Raw genomic sequence first — 21,987 nt, forward strand, 5'->3', positions numbered from 1 at the left:
CATAAATTGATGCATCTTTTCCATGAGAATTTTTTAGGAATTCCAAAGGAAAGCTGTGGATGCCACCATTTAAATTCTTTACTTACATATCTCTACAGATTTCTGGAGAACATATGATTAAATATTCTCACATTCTGAAGCAACGTGAGCTTATCCTTCAGTCATAACAAAAAAAGATACGTGTTTTGCAGAGTTTAAGAAAGATTTAACAAAGAAAGGTAGATCCTGGTCTGTCTATCCATACTACCTCCACACCCCTGCCAACAACCAGTTTGGATTAATGAAGATTTGAAAAATTGGGGAGTTTTTACATATACTATGTTATAGTGCATAAGACATAAGTCCATGAAATTTGTCTCCAGGGTTTTCAAGTTCTGATTCTTGGGGAATTACTGATTACTACAGATAAAATCCCAGAGTGAAAAGGGCACAGGACCAGAGACCTCTGTCTCTGCTCTGCCACTCACCATCCATGAAACCGTGAGCAGGACACCCCACAGGCCACTCATCTGCACATCCCTGCACTGACCCTGGGTTAGGTCCTGAGAATGCAGAGGCTGTGACGTTGCATCTGCCCTTGAAGCCCTCCAAGGACAGAAGAAACAAGGAACAAAAATGATCAGTTACAATATCCCGCTGGCAAGTATTACAAACAGAGATTCCGACAAAGAACTGGTAGAGCCTAGGTGTGGGGTAGCTAACAATTTCTGAGGTGTCTGTGCTGATTTCACAGAGAAGAAATCATCTCAGCTGGTCTTGAAGAAAGAGGAGGCATTTTCTAGATGAAAGAGATTAAAGAATTTCCCAGTATCACGAAAGTTCTAGAATGGTTAGCAATTAACTATAGCTGAAGCGAAATTAAGGGAACAAGCCAGTCATTTGCCTGTTTGCCCAGATCCACTCCCTACTCTTGCTCTGCTTAGGTCTGCACCATGAGGTAGAGTAAAAATTGATGCCACCAATTGTTTTCCAGGCTCCCTGGCTTCTGGCGAGGTTCAGCCAATGAGAGGCACTGGGATGGGAAGAGGGGGAAGCCAGGGGACCTCTCCCCCATCCCTGGGTGCTGAGCAGCATCTCAACAGTGACTGGTGTTCCTCCATGGCTCTAATGACACCAGATGGCCCCTCTCTCTGTGGATGGGCTGCTAGAAGCCAAACTGTCCATTTCTCAGCTCTGCTCAGGTCTCACTGGCAGTGTTGGTCAACCGCCTAATACCCACTTGAGCAGCATGGGAAGGATACAAATATGTTATTCCCCAAACCACCCAAGGCCCACCAATGGGTCCTGGGCTTAAAGAGGAGAGACTGTGGCTGGTGGTAAAGAAAAGTTAAAATGTTTAATCCCAAGATGCAGTGACCCAACGGGTCTCTTGAATCCATACCCTGGGTGGGTTCCAGATGCTCTCCTGCTAGGATAGGCAGTTCTCTCTCAAGGTCATGGCTGGCCTTGAATCCTGTGATTCTGTTCTTCCAGGAAGAACAGTTACTACAAGGAAGCAAAAAAAAAAAAAAAGGAAGGGGGGCGGGGCTGGGCACAGTGGCTCACGCCTGTAATCCCAACACTTTGGGATGCCGAGGCAGGAAGATTGCTTGAGCTCAGGAGTATGAGACCAACTGGGCAACCATGGCAAAACCCCATCTCTACAAAAATTACAAAAATTAGTTGGCCAGGTGCAGTGGCTCATGCTTGTAATCCCAGCACTTTGGGAGGCCAAGGTGGGCAGATCACCTGAGATTGGGAGTTCGAGAGCAGTCTGACCAACATGGAGAAACCCTGTGTCTACTAAGAATACAAAATTAGCTGGGCGTGGTGGTGCATACCTGTAATCCCAGCTACTTGGGAGGCTGAGGCAGGAGAATCTCTTGAACCCGGGAGGCTGCGGTGAGTTGAGGTTGCACCATTACACTCCAGACTGAGCAACAAGAGCAAAATTATGTCTCAAAATAAATAAACAAATAAATAAAATTAGCAGGGTGTGGTGGTGCATGCCTATAGTCCCAGCTACTTGGGGGGCTGTGGCAGGAGGATCGCTTGGGCCTGGGAGGTCAAGGTTGCAGTGAGCTGTGTTCATTGTTCACGCCACTGCACTTCAGCCTGGGCGACAGAGAAAGACCCTAACTCAAAAAAGGAAAGGAAAAGGAAGGAGGAGAAGGCACTTTATCTGTTAGGCTACCCTCCTGGCACAAGGGAGAACTGAAATGGTCTCACAGTTTTTCCAAAGCTTCTGTCTGTGATGGCCCGGAGAGGTCTTCCCTCAAAAATTGCGGAAGAAACCCCTTTAACCAGGCAGGTCAAAGATGAAGGCCTTGGAGAAAGGGAGAACCAATAAGGCCATTTTCCATTGCACCTAATGTGGCCGGGAGCTCATGCAGAGACCAGGTGACACCACAACAACTAGAAAACATGTGGCTGCAGTCCACCGACGCACCGTCCTTGCCCCAGCATGACTGGCTTTGATGTCTTAGAGGCAGAGATAAGCGTATGTTTTCTTTGCTTTTCCTTACGCCTTCACAGAAGAACGTTGTCTTGGGAACAGGACAAAGAATGATGTGAGTATAATTTTAATTACTTTAAAGAGAACTATGATTTCTCTCCAAGTTGTCAGGAAACCGCTGGTTCCCCATTCTCCTGGTGGTACAGCAAGCACTGTTGGTGAGTAGATGGGAGCGCAAAGGCTGAAGGGCATCCCTGTTCCCCCAACCCTCCAGGCTGCACACCCACGCTGACATGGCCGAAGCTGCTGCTGCCTCAAGTCAGTCACACTTACAGAGATGCCTTTAGTGGAACTCTTCTCAGAACCATGTAGAGTCGACCTGACTCCAGGTGGTACTTTTAAGGTATCCAGGAGACCTTTAGATTTGCTCTCAGAAACTAGACCAAGAGGAAAAAATAACAAAGAAAGCTCTACTGATCTTCCCACACAGCAGCTTTCTCCACTAGGAAGCCTTGTTCAACTCTGGTGCGCTCAGCCCCCATCCTTGGCTCCAGCTCTGTAACAGTCCCCACTGCTACCTAGGGACAGCTCCTCGAGCTCCTCAAGGGCAGGGCTATCCTCCTTAGTCCCCAGGCCAGAGTACCCAATAACCCAGATGACTCAATAATCAATGTGGAAATTCAGAGTTAGTGTGAGGCCACAGTGGGAAAGGGCCATGAAGACAATCTAGGAGAGTTCCTATTGAGGCGGAGGGCAAAGGAAGGGTATTAAAAGAAGTGAATGGAGCCTAATGCTGGAGTCAGATATGGGTTAGGAGTACAAGTACTGAGGCTATGTCCAAGCACAGAGACAGCTAATTTATATGCATTAGCTCATTTTAACCCCTCAGCCAGGTGTGTTGGCTAAAGCCTGTAATCCCAGCCATTCAGGAGGCTGAGGTGGGAGGATTGCTTGAGCCCAGGAGGTCAAGGCTACAGTGAGCTATGATGGCGCCACTGCACTCCAGCATAGGAGACAGGGTAATATATGAGATATATATATATATATATATACATAAAAAATATAATCATTATTCCCCATTTTTTAAAATGAGGAAATGGAGGCCTAGTGAGTTCCTACTGCCAGGTAGTGGTGGAGGCCCTCAGGGGATGAGGAGCTGGGGTTCCTCCCTCCCCCTCCAAGGTTCCGAGAGTCAGCATGGCATGGCAATTACCACCATGGACTCTGGAGTAGACCTGCCTGGATTCAAACCCTGCCCATACACCTTCATAGCCATGTGACCTTAGGCAAATTACTTGGTCTCTATGCTTCTCCATTTCCTCATCTGTAAAATGAAATGCTGGACAGGACATGGAGGAAAGGGAACCCTCGTACACTGTTGGTAGGAATGTAGATTAGTACAGCCACTGTGAAGAATGGTATGGAGGTTCCTCAGAAAACTAAAAACAGAACTACACATGATCCAGCAATCCCACTGCTGGTTATATATTCAAAAGAAAGGAAATCAGAATATTGAAGAGACATCTGCACTCTCATGTTTACTGCGGCACTGAAGAACCAAGATTTGGAAGCAACCTAAGCATCTATCAACAGATGAATGGATACAAAACATGTGGTAAATATACACAGTATTCAGCCATAGAAAAGAACAAGATCCCATCACTTGGAACAACATAGATAGAATCAGAGAACATTATGTTAAGTGAAATAAGCTAGGCCAGAAAGACAAGCTTCACATGTTCTTGTTTGTGGGAGCTAAAAATTAAAATAATTGAACTTACGGAGACAGAGAGTAGAAGGATGGTTACTAGAGGCTGAGAAGAATAGTTGTGGGGTTGGGGAAGTGTTGGGGAGAAGAAGTAGGGATGATTAATGGGTACAAAAATATAGTCAGAATAACTATATAGAATACAATCTAGTATTTGATAACAGGGTAACTATAGTAGTCAACAAGAATTTATTGTACATTTAAAAATAACTAAAAGAATTGGGATGACTGTAACACAAAGAAATGATAGATGCTTGAGATAATGGATACCCCATTTACCCTGATGGGATTATTATGCATTGTATGCCCATATCAAAATATCTCATGTAGCCCATATATACCTAATACACACCCATAAAAATAAAAAAGTAGGACTTATCAAAATTCAAAAAAAAGAAAAATATAAAAAAATAAAATGGTGATAACGATAACAGTAGCTACCACATAGAACTTCTGAAGATTAAATAAGTCAATACCATATACATCAGGGGTTGGCCCATCACATGTTTTGTAAATAAAGTTTTATTAGAACACAGCCATGTTCATTCACTTACACATTGTCTATGGTTGTTTATGTGCTACCACAGAGGAGCTGAGTAGTTGCCCCACAGACCACATGGCCCACAAGGCCTCAAACACATAGTTACTACCTGGTTCTTTACAGAAAGTTTGCTGCCCCTCTATGCGTGAAGAGCTTATAGTGGTAGTACACAGAGGTGTCATAAGGGCTATTATTATTAATAAGCACTTGTCCCTGAGTGTCTCCATCAACGTCCCCCACTCTGAGATAACCTGACTGCCTGACATGCTATTTGCCTCCTCATTTCACCCAATTTTGAATTCATGGTTACACTGGACTATCTCGCACTAAACATTTATTGATTCAGTCACTTTTTGTAAATCATTTCTTTGCTGGGAACCTACCATAGGCAGACACTGATGAGGAAACAAAAATGCAGCACATGGGCCCAAATTCCCCATCTGCTGGAGCTCTGACCCATTCTCCATCCTCAGCCCAGCAATGCCCCATCAACCTCTTTCTCCCCCTACGCCTCTTCTTCTTCCCATTTCCGGCTCTAGAGCAGTGCCCGATGGAAACACACCTCCCAGATGGCACCCACAGACCTGTATCCTTTATCAGATCCCATCAGCGCCTCTCTGAAGCCTTCCTGGCCCTCCCAAGCTCATCTGTACTCTACCTGGAATAAGTCGGCAGGCCCGAATCATCCGGGGATGTGGTATATGAGGCCATATGTAGTCTGGGAAAGCATATTATGTTAGTTTGATGATCTAAACGGTAATCACATCATCACATTTGTTGACTAGTCTCTCCTAAATCACTGCCCTCCTGCTCTTTATGTGACATTTGGAACTTCCTTCTTGAAACTCCCTGATCCCTTGGCCCTAGGGTTCTGTATTTGTTGCTTCTCCTCCCAGCTCTGAACCACACCTCTCAGTGGCTCCTTGCCAGCATTCCACTCCTACAGGGTTCCCCAAGGCTAGGTCAGCCTTCTGCCCTTTGTTCTTGACTCAGCTCAAGAACTTCTCCTCGTTGGAAAGGCTTCTCTTCATTGGAAAGGCTGCCTACTGCCAGCTCAACTGCATTCCCAAATGGGGGTGGGTGTGCCCACTGCATGGAGCTATGGGGCTGTCATCTCAGACTCACACTTCTCTCCCCCTTCCCCCTTCCTGACCATCCTCCTTGCTTACAAAGAAGGTACAAAGAGGCCAGGAGCGGTGGCTCACTGTTGGGGTGATCAGACCCAATACCAGCTCATGGGGGTGACAAAGGCCGGCAGAGTCAAAGGATTGAGAAAAAGACCGTTTGAGAGATAAAGGTGGGACACCAAGAAGCCATCGCAATCATGGAGGCTGGGACGTCCCCGAGCTCTGGGAGCCTACGCTATTTATTGGTAATCCAACAGAGAAACAGGCGGTGAGAATGTGGAGGTCAAAAGGACACGTTGCATTAAGCACATGATTTACAGCTGTGATGGTTTAGCATTTATATGGAACATGTTCTGCTACTTGAGATAATGGGAATAGGAGCCTAGGAGGGCTAGAAGCAAGGAGCCAGCAAGTCTAGACATATTCCCAAGGACATTATGCAAGTCCTGCCTCAGTTTCCCTCCCAACACTCAGCTTTTTCCCAACAGCTCACGCCTATAATCCCCGCATTTTGGGAGGCTGAGGTGGGTGGATCACCTGAGGTCAGGAGTTCGAGAGCGGCCTGGCCACCATGACGAAACCCCATCTCTACTAAAAATACAAAAAGCTGGGCGTGGTGGCACGCACCTGTAATCCCAGCTGCTCAGGAGGCTGAGGCAGGAGAATCAGTTGAACCTGGGAGGCGGGAGTTGCAGTGAGCCAAGACTGCGCCACTGCACTTCAGCCTGGGCAACAGAGCAAGACTCCGTCTCAAAAAACAAAAACAAAGACAAGTACGAAGAGCACAAACACTCGTAAAGTGAATGAGGCTGCAGTGACCCCTCGATGCACAGCCAACAGACAACGGTTTAGATTTAGCTTGGAATTCAGAAACATTTTCAAATGAGGACTGAACCCAGGCTTTACCCAGCCCCACCCTCCAGGGCCTAAGGGTACTCTGAAGAAAGGGGAGAAACCTGAGACCACCCTAGACGGGCTACAGAACAGAAGTACCAATGAGTATTTAGAAACCGTGGCATGACCTTTTGGTGACTTTTAGCTACCAAAGGTCAACATCATTCTAGCGGTGCCCCACCTTCCCACAAATGCTCATCCACAGCTGCCTTTGTGTAAGTTTACATTTCCAAAGCTGACCACAGACGTGTGACATACTGCCAACTGCCTACTGCCCAGAGCTGTGAGGGCTGTGGCTGGGGTACGTGTTGTGAGAGGCACACAGGGCAATCCCCTCCCGCCTGGCGGCAAGGCCAGCTGTGGTCCAGTCCATGGCGGAAGCAGATGAGAGACCCTTCCTGGGGTGGGCTACCCCAGATACACCCCAGGCACACCCTAGGTGCCCAGCCCACATACAGGCAGGCATCCTAGAGTGTGACTTGAAAAATGCAGCCTTCAGGCTGTTGGGACTCATGGGCCTGATCAGGGCAACAGAAGAGGGAGAGCGGGTAGGGAGCCCAGAGAGGAGATCCAAGAGAAGTAGATAGCTTGGGGGAGTGGATTCTCCCACCCTCTCCACCCCCCACCCCACAACTGAGCCTGTCAGCTCTGGAAGGACTTAAGGGAACAGCTACCCAAGTGTTGCCTTGTTTCACAGCGGAACTTACCAAACCGAATTTCATGCAGAAACATCAATAAATAAAAGAGTACACAGAATACCTGCTTTGGTGGAAGCAGGGCCTGTTGGGTTTGCTATGATCCCCAGGCCTCTGGCAGCTCTTCTGGTTAGTCCTAGGAGATCCACAGTTTGGTTTCTCAAGATAATGATGATAACAATAATGATAATAATAAAACCTGACATGTACTAGGAATTTCCAGCCTGCACTTTCACATACAATATCATACACAGTTCCACACTAACCCTGTGGCAATACTGCTATCCTCATCATATTCCCAATGAAGAGTCCGAGGCCTCAAGTTCTTAAACAACTTTCCCCAAATCACACAGCTAGTGCGTGGGCACACGGATTTGAACACAGACTTTCCAACTCCAAAGCCAGTGTTCCTCACTCTGTGTCACAGCTGGGAGAAAATGCACCACATTGCAGCCAACACCAAACAGGAGGGCTTGATGGCAGGAAGTACCACTTATTGGTTAGAGACCAGCTCTGGGGCCAGACTGCTGGGGTTCAACCCCTTCTGCCATTCGCTTACCTGTGTTACCCCTTCCTCATCTAGAAAATGGGACAATATGGGAGGCCGAGGCAGGTGGATTGTCTGAGCTCAGGAGTTCGAGACCAGCCTGGGCAACATGGCGAAACCCTGTCTCTACTAAAAATTACCTGAGCATGGTGGGGCACACCTGTAATCCCAGCTACTTGGGAGGCTGAGGCAGGAGAATCACTTGAACCCAGGAGATGGAGGTTGCAGTGAACCAAGATTGCACCACTGCACTCCAGCCTGGGTGACAAAGTAAGAGTCTGTCTCAAAAAAAAAAAAAGACAATAATGGTACCTGCTACAAAGGCTTGGAGTTAAGATTAAATGAGTTAATCCACGTAAATTATTATCACACAATTCCTGGCACGTAAATAAGCACTTAATCACCATGCATGTCCACCCTGCCCTCCTAGCCAGCTTTATTCAGTGCCAGTCACATGCAAAGGCTGCACCTTATTGTATTATGGGAGTGGAGGAGAGTGGGTTACCAGGTAGCTCCTGTCCCCAATAATTTTTCAGTCAAGGTAGGGATCATGCATATGCATATGCACAAAACTATAGCAGCAGCTCTCTGAGCAGTCAGGGCCCCAGATGCTCTGCTAAGAATCTGTTCTAGAACACGATGAAAATGCTGGCTTGGACATCTTACCCCAGAGGAAGGGGGTCCATTTGTTATAATATGATACTGATTAATACACTTCAGTATCATGATCTCTCAGTAGCAACTAGAATCTCATTTTCTAGCAAATTCCCAGGCTAGATTCTACAGCTCATGGCAGCATGAGGAGCACCAGTCAGATCACCGTGGCAGCTTCCAGGTCACCTTCTCTTATCTCTTGGAGCTTCAGGCTGGTGCTGGACCTGCTCTCTTCTATCTGCACTCATTCTCTGGGTGAGCACGTCCCACCTCCTGGCCTTACCAGCTATGGCCGACAATGCCCTGATTTCTATCTGTAATCTGGACCTCTCCCCTGAGCCCCAGACACACTCCACTGTTTAGTCTATGCCTCCACATTGAATAGGCATCACAAACTTAACACATCCAATCCCCATGCAACCTGCTCCCCCTATAGCCTTCCTCCATCTCAGTGAAATGGTACCACCAATCACAGCGTCGCTTGGACCAAAAAATTTGGAGTGATCCTTGGGTCCTCTCTTACTCTCTATCTCACAACACCAAATCCCATGGGATCTTCCTTCCCAACATATCCCCCCACCCTCCTCCTCACCACTGTCAGCATAACCACTCTGGCCTAAGCTGCCATCATCTCCCCAGTGGTTACTGCATCAGTCTCCTAGCTGGTCTCTTGCTCTGCCTTGCTCCTTTACAGCCCATTCACAACCCAGCAGCCAGAGTGATGCTTTTAAAAACAGAAGCTGTCTCTGCTGCTCCTCTGCTCCAATGGCCCCATCGCACTCTGGGTAGAAGCCAGTGACCTTGGAGGTCAGGGCCCTCCGTTTCTCTGCCCCTCCATTCTGTGTCCTCACTTCCTAGTGACTTCCCCCTTATCTACTCACTCTGGCAACACTGGCCTTGCTTCTTCTTGAACAGCAGGAGACGCTTCTGCTTGCTTTTCCCCTACCTGGAATACTCTTCACCCTGGTATCTGAAGAGCTTCTTCCTCCACTTTAGGAATCTGCTCAAATGTTATCTCACAAGGGAGGCCTTTGCTGACCACCCTACATGGAAAACGCAACATCCCTGGCAGACCCATCTTCTACTGCATTTTCCTCCAATGCACTTATTACTGCCTAACATATTACTTGTTCACGTCTTTACTGTCTTCCCCTATCAGAATAGAATATAAGCTCCATCACACCAGGGATTGTTTCTTTGGGTACTGAGGTCCCAACACATAAAACAGTGCACATGGCCGGGTGCAGTGGCTCAAGCATGTAATCCCAGCACTTTGGAAGGTCAAGGCAAACAGATCAGTTGAAGTCTGGAGGTCTGGAGTTTGAGACCAGCCTGGCCAACACGGTGAAACCCGTCTCTACCAAAAATACAAAAATTAGCCGGGCATGGTGGCGTATGCCTGTAATCTCAGCTACTCAGGAGGCTGAGGCATAAGAATCACTTGAACCAGGGAGGTGGAGGTTACAGTGAGCCAAGATCACGCCACTGCACTCCAGCCTGGATGACAGAGCAAGACTCCGTCTCAAAACAAAACAAAACAAAACAAACAACAACAAAAAAAAAAAAACAGTGCACATGATAGGTGCTTAGTAAATACTTAACAGAACGACTGTAACAGCTATTCCCCAGAAAGCAGGGCAGCCTCTCTCCTGCTAAGCATGCTTCTCACTGCCTAAACCTTTTCATTTCACCTGTTTGTAAGTGCTGAAATTCTACCAGTCCCAGCTGGAGAGAGCAAGGCTGGCTCACGATGGCTGACCTGGGGTGGGAGTTGGGGAGTCACTGTAAGGGGTGGGGGGACAGTGTAGCCACATAGGACCACAAGAGTAAAGCCTGAGCAGGGCTCCCCTCTGACACACTAATGTGAGCTAGCCTCTGGGTGAGGTGCTAAGCGGGAAGCTTTAGCCCAAGGGTAGCAGGCACCTGGGAAAGGGGGAAATGCTGAGAAAAATATATATAGATAGGCCAGCCAACAATTCAATGCAACCAACATTTATGGGGCCCTCAATTAGGTGCCAGGCATTGTACAAGGTGCTAGAGATCTAAAATCCCATTTGCCAGACTCCTTTTCCAGAGACTTCATCATGCCAACACAGTAACAGCACAAAGCCAGCTTTTCCCTCTCAGCTCACTCTGTTCAATGTTGTTTTTAAACCTTTCTCTCCTCCACAAACCTTGACCACTCCCTCCAGTCTCACCAGGAAACTCTACTTCCTACTGCACAGCAAAAAAAAAAAAAACAAAAAACAAAAAAAAAAAACAGAGATCATCAGACCAGACCACCTCTACTTCCTGCCACCACACCTGCAAATCTCCCTGCATGGGGCCCCTGCTCTGCCCCTTCCCTGCCAGGGTGGCGGCAGAGGTGACCTCTGAATTAGGCCAATCTCCCCACCTGTCCTCCACCTCTCCTGGATTCCTGGTCTTTTTGCCACTCCTCATATGAACAGAGAACCTTCCCCACTTACAGCCTTCGCCCTAAGGCTGGGTCTCCCTTTCCTGAAGCTGTTGTCTCTGCCGGAAACATCTTTCCCTCTCTCCCCTCCTCTTGCTGAGCTAAACACATTCAAGCCCAGATGAAGCCTCACATATGCAGCTATGCCTCTGTGTGCCTCCTCCGTCAAGTTAGGGTCCCCCCGACTTACGACATGCCCTTTAACCACCTATACTTCTCCTTAACAACACTTGCCAGGAATGTAAAGAATTGTTTATGTAATTAATTATCTGTTCAACAATAGTCTTCCCCAGCATGGAGAAAGCAGTGCTGGAATTGTGTCTTATATTTTTCAAGGTGCAGACACAGAGCAAGCACTCAAATATCTGAGTCAATTAACAGTTGCCACTTGGGGTGCCACAATGTTCTAGATACCACAGGAGCTGTGCATAGGCTGTTCCACTTAATCCACACAGCAGCCCACATTTGTAGATACTCATTGTATTATCCATTTTCATATTTTACAGATCGGGAACCCAAAGCCAGGGGGTGACACAATGTGTTCGAGGTACCACAGCTGGTAACTGCTGGGTAGGGATTCAGGCTTGTCTGCTGTCAAAGCCACCATGTCACACTCACATCTTACTCTCCACAGCTCACTCACTGCCTTAGATAAAGGAGGTACTCAATCATGAGGGATGGATGGAATGACCAAATACATCATTTTCTTTGGTCTTTAGTCACCATTGAGACCTACAAGCAAGAATTATAATTCCTCTTTTTCCAATGAGGAAAATGGAGGGGTTCAAAGGGCCACACAGCAGTAGGAGGCCATGCTGGGCTGAAACCCAGGTCTTCTGGTTCTTTGTATAGGGCAATTTTCTCTACAACATAACTATAGTTAGGCACTGAGAGGACAGAACAGATGAGATTATGAAGAAAAGCTGTGCAGAAACAAGTTAACACAGCAAGCCTGACACTGCTATCTTTAGAAAGTTCTGCTCGTAAGGATGGCCCCTGGCTGGTGTCTGGAACATGGATTTCAGTAAGGTTCCCACCACCTGAACTACTAAGAGTGGCTCACTGTGCTTAAACTGTCTAGGTAAACAATGTGTATTGTTTTGAGATGGAGTCTCGCTCTGTCGCCCAGGCTGGAGTGCAATGGTGCGATCTCGGCTCACTGCAACCTCCGCCTCCTGAGTTCAAGTGATTCTCCCGCCTCAGCCTCCCAAGTAGCTGGGACTACAGGTGCGTGCCACCAAGCCCCCTATTTTTTTGTGTTTTTTAGTAAAGACAGGGTTTCACCATGTTAGCCAGGATGGTCTTGATCTCCTGACCTCGTGATCCGCCCCCCTTGGTCTCCCAAAGTGCTGGGATTACAGGCGTGAGCCACCGTGCCTGGCCAATGTGTTTTATGCGGAACACCTGTTTTTCTTCTGGAGTCTGGAATTTTGACATGTGCTAGATGAAGTATCTACATGACCAGCCCTCAGTAAAAACCTTGGGCACTGAGTCTCTAATGGGCTTCCCTGATAGACGGTGCTTCACACCTGCTGTCACAATGCACTGCTGGAGAAGTTCAGCACATCCTGTGAGATTCCCCCTCGGCAGTCCTTTGCAGAGTCTTTTCCAAGACTCTTGGAATTTTGCACCTGGTCTCCCCTGGACTTTGCCCCATAAGCCTTTTCCCTTTGCTCATTTTGCTTTGTATCCTTTTGCATACAAATCATAGCTGTGAGTATGACCATCTGCTGGACGCTGAATCCTATAAGTCCTCCTAGCAAATCACTGAACCTGGGGATGGTCTTGGGGACCCCCAACACAGAAGCCTAACGAGATGAATTTTGAATTTGTTTTGAAAAGAGTGGCGGGGTATGGATTAATGGATTTGAACAGGAGGCATTCTAGGCAGGAGAAATGATGTAAGAAAAGGTAGGCATAGGCAAGTCAGGTGTAGAAAGGCCTACAAGTCTTTAGGCCAGGTACGGTGGCTTATACCTGTAATTCCAGCACTTTGGGAGGCCGAGGTGGGCAGATCACTTGAGACCAGGTGTTGAGACCAGCCTGGCTAACATGGTGAAACCCCACCTCTACTAAAAATACAAAAATTAGCCGGGCCTGGTGGTGGGCACCTGTAATTTCAGCTACTCGGAGGGCTGAGGTGAGAGACTTGCTTGAACCCGGGAGGCAGAGGTTGCAGTGACCTGAAATTGCACCACTGCACTCCAGCCTGAGTGACAGAGCAAGGACCTATCTCAAAAAAACAAAACAAGGCCAGGCACAGTGGCTCACGCCTGTAATCCCAGCACTTTGGGAGGCCGATGGGGGTGGATCGCCTGAGGTCAGGAGTTCAAGGCCAGCCTGGCCAGCATGGTGAAACCCCATTTCTACTAAAAATACAAAACTTAGCCAGGTGTGGTGGCAGGTGCCTGTAATCCTAGCTACTCCAGAAGCTGAGGCAGGAGAATCACTTGAACCTGGGAGGCAGAAGTTGCAGTGAGCCAAGTTGGCACCACTGCACTCCAGCTGGGCAACAGAGCAAGACTCCATCTCAAAACAAAACAAAATAACAACAAAAAAGAAAGGCCTAGAGCTATTTAACAAGGCTTGAACAGAAATGATGATGAGAAAATCTAGCACTGCTGTTATGAGGTAGAAGAGATAAGGGCTAGAGAGGTCCACTTGTTAGGAAGATCCAGTGTAAGTGAAGTGAAAGTGAACCACCTAGTCATACAGAGGCCCTATGGGAACTGTTAGTATCAAGGAAGTGGGGAAAGAACTTAGCCTTTGGCTGTCCACAGCTAATACATGGCAATAAATATCTCTAAAGGAGGTCTGTGGGAATGATACAGAGAATTTGAGGCAACATCCCAAAGTACTGGTTTTTGAAATAAAACATCTTAACATAAAGAAATCAGTCTGCTCCCAAATAATCTACTTCCCATTCATTAAGGGTGACTAAAATGTTCTTCATCTTTTTAAAACATCTTTGCTTAAGTCCAATATTCCCCTCCCCCCCCCCTCCATTTCTCCTATCTACCCCTCTCACTCCCTAGTGAGTTATTCCTGGAATAACTCCACCCAATGTTTTAATCACTTCTTTCATTCTGCATCTGCTTAGCATATAAGCCTTTGCTTTATATTAAATTATTCTGCCTTTAACCCAGGGAGGCATGGTAAGTTTTCCTAGGTTGCATCATAGGTATCAACCCAGCCTCTACCTCAGAAATCCTAAAATCATGAAGACAGAAGAGCGACCTTCATGGCTGCTGCTTATCTTAAACCCATCCACCTCCCTCCATCCTCCAGGGTCAAGGGTCTCCCTAACAGAAGCATTAGAACACAGCCTGGCTGTTCTAAGCCATCCGCCTTAGTACAGGAGAACAGAAAGGGCTCTGGGTGGTGGCTTTGCATCAAGTCAACCTCATCCTGCTGTGCCTTCACATTGGATCCTGCTAAAGTAACTGGTCTGCTCCTGGCGATCAAGTCAGAGCTTGTATTTTTGTTTCCCAAATCTGTTTTATTTTTTTCCTGTGTTGGCTCTCTGCCAAGCACTATTCTTCCTCCAAAGCTGCCGCCTGCTCTGCCCACAAGTACTGAAAACTGGACTCCTGCCCTTGAAACCTGGACCATAGGGCCCCAGCCTCTGAGGCTGCCTGCCCCCTCTGCCTGCCAAAGACTCATCCCAGCTTATCCCCACCATACCCTGTCCCATCCCAGCTTCCCTACCCTGGCCCCTGAGGTCTACCTGGTTTAGAGATGGCAAAGTGGCAGCAATAGGCTAGTTTAAATGATGGTCTACTCGCCCAGGCACAGTGGCTCACACCTGTAATCCCAGCACTTTGGGAGGCCAAGGCAGGCGGATCACCTGAGGTCAGGAGTTTGAGACCAGCCTGCCCAACATGGCGAAACCCCGTCTCTACTAAAAATGCAAAAAATTAGCCAGCTGTGGTGGCAGGCGCCTGTAATCCCAGCTACTTGGGAGGCTGAGGCAGGAGAATAGCTTGAATCCCGGAGGCAGAGGTTGCAGTGAACTGAGATTGTGCCACTGCACTGCAGTCTGGGTGACGAGAGTGAAACTCCATCTCAAAAAAAAAAAAAAAAAAAAAAAGATGGTCTACTCTGACACACAGCAATTCTTCTGTTGGTTTTTAATTTAAATTTGATGCCTTTAGGCTAGGCATGCATTTTCCAGCTCCCCAGAAACCCCACAATGCTCTACAGCTATTAACCACATGGAAGGAGAAAACTAGTTTTACTGAATATCTGCCAGACTCCACGTTCTGTGTATATATTGACTCCTTTAATCTTTCCAGTAACCCCAAGTGGCACACATTACTATTTCTATTTACCCGTGGGAATACAGACACTATAGAAGTTGGGCAACTTGCTCAGATTATATAACTACAACCAGCAAATCATAAACCCAGATTTGAACCCAGGCCTACCAGATTCTGAAGTCCACACTGTTTCTACTACACCATCATTGAAAGTAGCAGGTCTTGACCAGGCTATGTATTAGGGAGGCCCCTCTGCAGTAGTGTGAAAAGGAAAATTGAATACAGATGGACCTGGGGCAGAAAAACGAGTCAATGCTTAATTAAGGTTGCCCAGGAAAGAGTCCCTGTGGCCCTGAACTGGGAATAGATAGATCAGGACTGGCTGAGAGGGACAGGATAAAGGTGACTGAGGAACAGCAGCAATTTCTGCAACAGTTAGAGAGAACACAGAGAAAGAGGCGGCCTGGGATGAATGTCTAAGGTGCTCCTGAAACAGCATGGGGAAGATTCTGAATATTGCAAATCATAATGGTGAAGAAGAGAACTGGGTGAGGGATGGAAATTTGATCAGCCTTTCCCTAAGAGTGTTGGTTTAAGTCTTGGGAATGGCCAAGGGCTCAAGGAAAGAAGCACAGAGAATTGAAATCCAGCCTGAGGACCCAGGCTTGGCTCCATACCTCCATTTGCAGGACAGAGGAGGATAAGAAGCTGGACGTCAAGGAAGGGAATGCTGGTGGGGGCAGTGTAGCAATCTCCAAGGAGGTAAGTAATAGCTGCAGCGTGGGCTGGTACGGGTTGGCGACTGAGGAGTACCAGGTCCTGGAAACCTACACAGAGCAATCAGAGCAGCACAGCAGGTGCACGGTGCCAAGTGAGGAGTGAGTGCAAGAGCTGGCCACTCTTTCCAGAAGCTTGTCAGTGAAAGAAAGAGAAGAGGGACTGGGGAAACATGGAGTCTTCTTATTAACAGAAAACTCAGCTTGTAGGGGAGGGAAGAAGTCTGTGGGAGGGAGGGAGGGAACCCGCCTCAGAGGGAGGAGGAGAGAGCTGACTTGGGAGTGTAGATGGAGAACGTGCTTTCGCCTTGATCTGAAGGAGAGCACTTTCTCCTTGAGAGGGAAAAAAAAAAAAAAAAAAAAAACCGCCATGGGAAAAAATTCAGGAATGTTCTGAATTGCTAAGGAGGGAAGCTGATGGAGCCTGTGGTGTCAAGAAATCAGACATGGGGCTCTGCTGAAAGTAAGTGAGATGGCAGCCCTCGCTCCACACAGATATCCTGGGAGGGCACTCACTAGGCTTTGTCACTTAATACTGGGTCTCTAAGACCTGCATGTCACATGGATACTGCACAGTGTACAGACCATTTGCATATATACTGCTTTTGCTACAGCACAATCCAAGCATGCATCACTACATGCCTCCAGGTACAAATATGCAAAACGTGCTCACCACTCTCACTGGAAACAGACTGAGTTCCTCTGTCAGGACTAATGAGTACTTTCACTTTTATCTCCTGCCTGGTCCTCCATGCCACTTTCTCACAAGATAGGACTTGCTGGAGGCCATGTGGGTCAAGGCTGCTGTGTGATCCTTCAAATAAAGCTTTCATCTGGGCAAGGCAACAAATTCATGCTGGCCCACTCCTGGGTGGTGGTGGCAGCAGTGGCAGCAGCAGCAGCAGCAGGGGCCTGCCAGCTCTGAGGACTGCCTCTCTCCTGCAGCGTGTTCACCTCTGCCCCAACACACACAGACACTCACCTGCTACACCTCTACTGGAGCTAGAACTCCTATCCAGAACCCCAGAAAAAGCCACAACCTGGGCAGATAAAAGCTCTTCAGAGACTGAGTCAGACACTAACCCCGATCAGTGACAAGGTCAGGCAGCTTTTGATGACTGTCTCGCTGGTTCTCTCGTCCTCCTCCTGCCCAGAATTCTGGCTTCCTTTAGTTAAGAAACTATGGGAAAAGCACAGGAATTGGAGAAAGAAGACTTAAGAGTTGGGTCCTGCCCCAACCCTATATGCTGTGAGGTCTTTTAAATCACTTCTGAGCCTCAGCTTGCAACCAGGTAAAGTGGAAGGAATAGCATGTGCCTCTCCCTTCTCTTGAGGAGGTAGTGAGAAATTAATCAGATGAGATGGGCTTCTTGTAAGCTGTACAGTGTTATTCTAATTTCTGGATTTAAGCAAGTCCTGCTGCGAGCTCAACCTCTCTCTCCCAAGCCTACCCAGCACTTGTCCCTGGAAGCTCAGACCCCAAGGGAGACACACCCTGAATGAATTCAATTCGATTCAGCAAACATCTGTTTAGGCCTACTCTATGCCAGGTTCCAAGACACACATGAAAACAGACACGCGTCTTGCCCCGAGTTTGCCTGGCTGGGCAGAGCTAACAGAGTGGATGCCTATTCCTGTGGTGGTTAGGCCAGAGCCTCCAGCAGAACTTGCTCCATGTTGCTGGGGACAGACCACAGAGGCATTATCAGAATCTGGGTCCCCTTGCTGACCCCTCAGACAGAGGAGGAGGTGGGCAGATATGGCTCTCTGAGAAGCCAGGGTGAGGGGCCTGGAGCAGGGGAACCAGACACCTCAATGCTCTGGGCCTGGTCCAGCAGTGGAGCTCAGGGAGCTATTTACCCCCTCAGTGCTTCACCCTCACAATCTGAGAGATGTAGAGAATAAGCCTGCTCTAACTCACGAGGGCGTCATGGAGGACAAAATGAGAACAAAACGACAAGGGCAAAGAGAAAATGCTCTGCAAAGGAATGAGCTTTACAAACAAATAATTATTTTTCCTTCAAGGTCCTCCCCAGTAAAGCTGAGCTAATCACAGAAGGTTGGTCTAAGTACTGAGGTGCCTTTCCCATTGCTAGCCTAACAAGAGTGACTCTGAGGCATCTAGCTCCCCGACTGTGCAAATCATCCCCTCTGAAACATCCCAGTCCCTATCATTAGGACATTCAGTAGACGGCAGCTCTTTTTCACATTCTTTCCATCGCCCTACTACCCAAGTCCAGCGAGTGATGCTTGCTGACAGAGGGAAACACCACCATCCTACCCTGCCCATCACAACAGGCCTCAGCCCAGAGGCCGTGGGAGGGGTATCCTTCTCCATCACTTCCCCTGTTCCAGATGCTGGCTCAGATACTTTCTCCTGCCTCTGTCCAGGACCCAAGGATCTGAGAGTTGATCCATTCCACAGAGTTACAACAAAAACAGTAACTGTAACAAAATCAAAAACCTTTACAGAAGCTAGGCGTTTTCCACTTCCATCTTACGTGCATCGTTCCTGCAGCAATTTCTGTCTTTCTAGTTCAAATTAGAGTTAGGGATGGAAGTGTTTCCACCCAAACCACCAATTACATTAACACCCCTGTTTTCAGCTTTGTGAGTACATAAGGCAGAGCAGCTGTGCTGGGATTTGTGAGGTCCTAGCCCAGCCTTTTGCTGCCTAAAATTATCTCGCACACACCCAGAACTGTTCTATTTCCAGAAATGGTTCAACTAATTTCTTTGCATCTCAGGTCTTCCAGAGCCCTTTTAAAATGCAAGCATCTCTGGAGGAAATAATCATATTCCATTGGCCCCAGCCCAGTTCTCACACAGCACCTGCCCAATAAATATTTACAGAATTAACTGTTTACCAGATGCCTATCTTCACAGGAGGTGGGTCAGAGCCCAGGGCTATGGAGGGTAGGGGCTGCAGGGGCAACCCTGGCAGGGAGCCTCGCCTGGTTTCACCAACCTCAACGCTCGCCTGGTGCCACAGCGAGATAACTGAGTTCTCATGAAAGTAAATCTGAAATACCCAAATATGGAAACTTAGCAGAAGGAGGCAGAATGAGCAGAGAAAGTCGGCCGGCCAGAGTGGCCCAGTGGGACCCGCGGCAAGAGCTTGGCCCCGAACATTCTCAGAACCACGAAAACCCTGCAGAACAGGAACAAAGTGGAGACAATCTGGTACGGAGAACTCAGAATCTGCGAGTTCTCTGGGTGCCTCTGGGCAACTCCTTCCACCTCTCCGAACTTTGGTTTGCGTCAAGGCTCATTAGAGCTGGCCTTCTGGGGGAGGGGGTATCTGCTTTCTAAAGGAAGACGGCAAACGAACAGCTAGTGGAGGCTTCCATTCCTGGCAATCCTGACGTTTCATTCTGGAGTTGCTTTGATTGGAAAGCACTGCAAATGTGGAGGGGGTGCCTTCGGATTCGGAAGGGGGCCAGGGCCTGGTCTGCAGTGCGGGTGTGCGGGACGTGCCTGAAAGTCCTCCCCACCAGCGCACCCCGACAGAAAGTGGCCCCTCCGGTCCACAGCCGCCCTCTGGACCAGCTCCCCAGCTCGGGACCCCCAGTCTCCGCCCTCGCCACACCTCTCCCCGGCTAAGAAAACCCGCTCCGCACCGCACCCGCTGTCCCAGGGCAGTCGGCGGTCACCTGCCCCGCCGGTCTCCCGCGAGCCCGGGACCCTCCGCCTCCCTCGGCCCAGCCGCCGCCTCGCGCCCTCCCTGCCGGTCGGGGACCGGCCGGACGCCAGCAGGCGCTTTCGGTTTCAAAGTAACTGGGACGAGATGAAAAGCCCTCGTCGGTGTCCCCACCCCGGACCTTCCGCCGCTAGGGTGCCCTGGGCGGCGATCCGCCGGACTCACGTGGGGCTCGGCGCGCGGCCTCCGCGGGGCCGGTCTGCAGGCGCGCAGCTGCTCCAGGGCTGCGCCCGGCGGCGGCGGCGGCGAAGCGGGGGCGAGGCCTGGGGCGGGGCCCGGACGCGGGCGGAGGGGCGCGGGCCGGCGCAGGGGAAGAGCGGACGCGCAGGAAGGGGTCGGGCGGAGGCTGAGACCGTCACCCAGGCGGTTGGAAAGCTAACCTACCCGCTTCAGAACCGTTAGTATCTACAAGTCTAGTCATCTGATTTCCCTCACGTGCGTTCGAATTGTGGACGTCTTGCTCTTCCGTCAGGCACGATAAGGCTCAGCCAGTCCTTTTCTGTGTTGACCTATTTGCTCAAGGCCTTGAGAGCTGGCTCAAATCAGTCCTTCCCGGACTTTCCTTCAGGGTAGCACAAATTTGCCAGCCCTCCTCTTGCTGTTGGCCTGTTGGCCTAACACCACCAATCTCTGAGAGTTGTAGAGCTCCCCGTTATGTCAAGGGTTGGCTTCCCAAGCATCTCCTGTGGTCCTCAAAACAAGCTGGTGAAGTAGGCCTGGTCATCCCCATTTTACAGATGAGCTCTCTGAGGGCCAGAGCAGCAACGTGGAGTGACGTACCCAAGGTGAGACACACTCAGCAAGCTCTGCAACTGAAACTTGAATCCAAGTCTCTCTCTCTCTCTTTTTATTTATTTTATTTATTTTTTATTTCATTTTATTTTTTGAGACGGAGTCTCGCTCTGATGCCAGGCTGGAGTGCGGTGGCGTGATCTCGGCTCACTGCAACCTCGGCCTCCCAGGTTCAAGCGATTCTCCTGCCTCAGCCTCCCGAGTAGCTGGGATTACAAGCATGCGCCACCACGCCCGGCTAATTTTTGTATTTTTGGTAGAGACGGGGTTTCACCATGTTGGCCAGGCTGGTCTCATCTCTTGACCTTGTGATCCACCCTCCTCGCCCTCCCAACAGGCCTGAGCCACTGCGCTCGGCCTGCGCACTCTTAAATATGAGCTCTTTCTTACAATATGTTCTCTCCAAGGGCAATACATTCTATATAAATGAAATGAACCAAAATTCCAATTCTATCTAGATCCTTTACTTTCAGTTAGGCCACCGTGGGAAAAGTACTTGACTGTTCTGAGTTTCAGTTACCGTACTCGTCAATAAAAGGGGAGAATAATATACACCTTGGGAGTCAAAAACTCAGATGTGCTCAGGAGCTGGGCAGGAAACATACAGGAGGGAGGCAGAGGTGGTCATGGAGAAAGGAGGGAGGCGCTGGTGCCTCCAGCAGCAGGTAGAGGATCTAGTGGAGCAGCCACCACCCAGTGCCAGCCTATTGTTACCTGATCTCTTATTTCTCAAAAGAGCCAGAAATCCAGATCCAAACCTTTTTTGGTTGGTGAGTTAGATTAACTCATCTCCGTGGGGGAGATGCACTGGTGGGTGTTGCTTCGGTACTCTAGATCTGTCTCATAATCTTCTCATGAGAATTAAATGAGACAGCATTCCTGTACACCTGACACAGAGTAGGTGCTTAGTGAACCCAAGTTCTCCTCTCTGTTCTGCCATACACTATAGTTTCCCACTCTGTGTGTGTGTGTGTGTATTTTTTGAGAGAGGTTCTCACTCTGTCACCCAGGCTGAGTGCAGTGGCATGATCACAGCTCACTGCAGGCTGGATCTCCTGGGCTCAAGTAATTCTGCCGCTTCAGCCTCCAGAGTAGCTGGGACTACAGGCACACACCACTATGCCCAGCTCGCCCAGCTACTTTTTTTTTTTTTTTTAAGAGATGGAGACTTACTATGTTGCCCAGGCTGGTCTCAAACTCCCGGGTTTAAGCAATCCTTCCACCTCGACCTCCCAAAGTACTGGGATTAAAGGTGTGAGCCACTACGTCCCACCCACTTTCTCTTACAATTGCCTGCTTCTTGCCTCTCTTCTCATTACTTCCAAGCATAATAAAGTTGATAATG

The 21,987-nt window shown here is 48.7% G+C and overlaps 1 protein-coding gene across 7 annotated transcripts in view; it reads right to left on the bottom strand.

Annotated features, from left to right (window-relative positions):
- Positions 1-20,270, bottom strand: part of TRAF5 (TNF receptor associated factor 5) — a 49,158-nt gene extending 28,888 nt beyond the window's left edge. For 3 of the 7 annotated variants that reach the window (XM_003893134.3, XM_021927358.2, XM_021927344.2), the window contains exon 1: positions 20,016-20,270. Coding sequence is in view for 1 of the 7 variants with exons in the window: in XM_031655933.1 (XP_031511793.1) it covers positions 2,768-2,802 (35 nt within the window). In the remaining 6 variants the exon portion in view is untranslated. Of the gene's footprint in view, positions 1-467; positions 1,526-1,820; positions 1,840-2,767; positions 3,378-20,015 lie in introns of those variants that run through there. The other 4 variants (XM_031655933.1, XM_021927350.2, XM_021927356.2 and 1 more) reach the window with 4 other exon arrangements.
- Positions 20,271-21,987: the final 1,717 nt, after the last annotated feature.

This window comes from Papio anubis, chromosome 1 (genome assembly GCF_008728515.1).
Source record: "Papio anubis isolate 15944 chromosome 1, Panubis1.0, whole genome shotgun sequence".
NCBI lineage: Eukaryota > Metazoa > Chordata > Mammalia > Primates > Cercopithecidae > Papio > Papio anubis.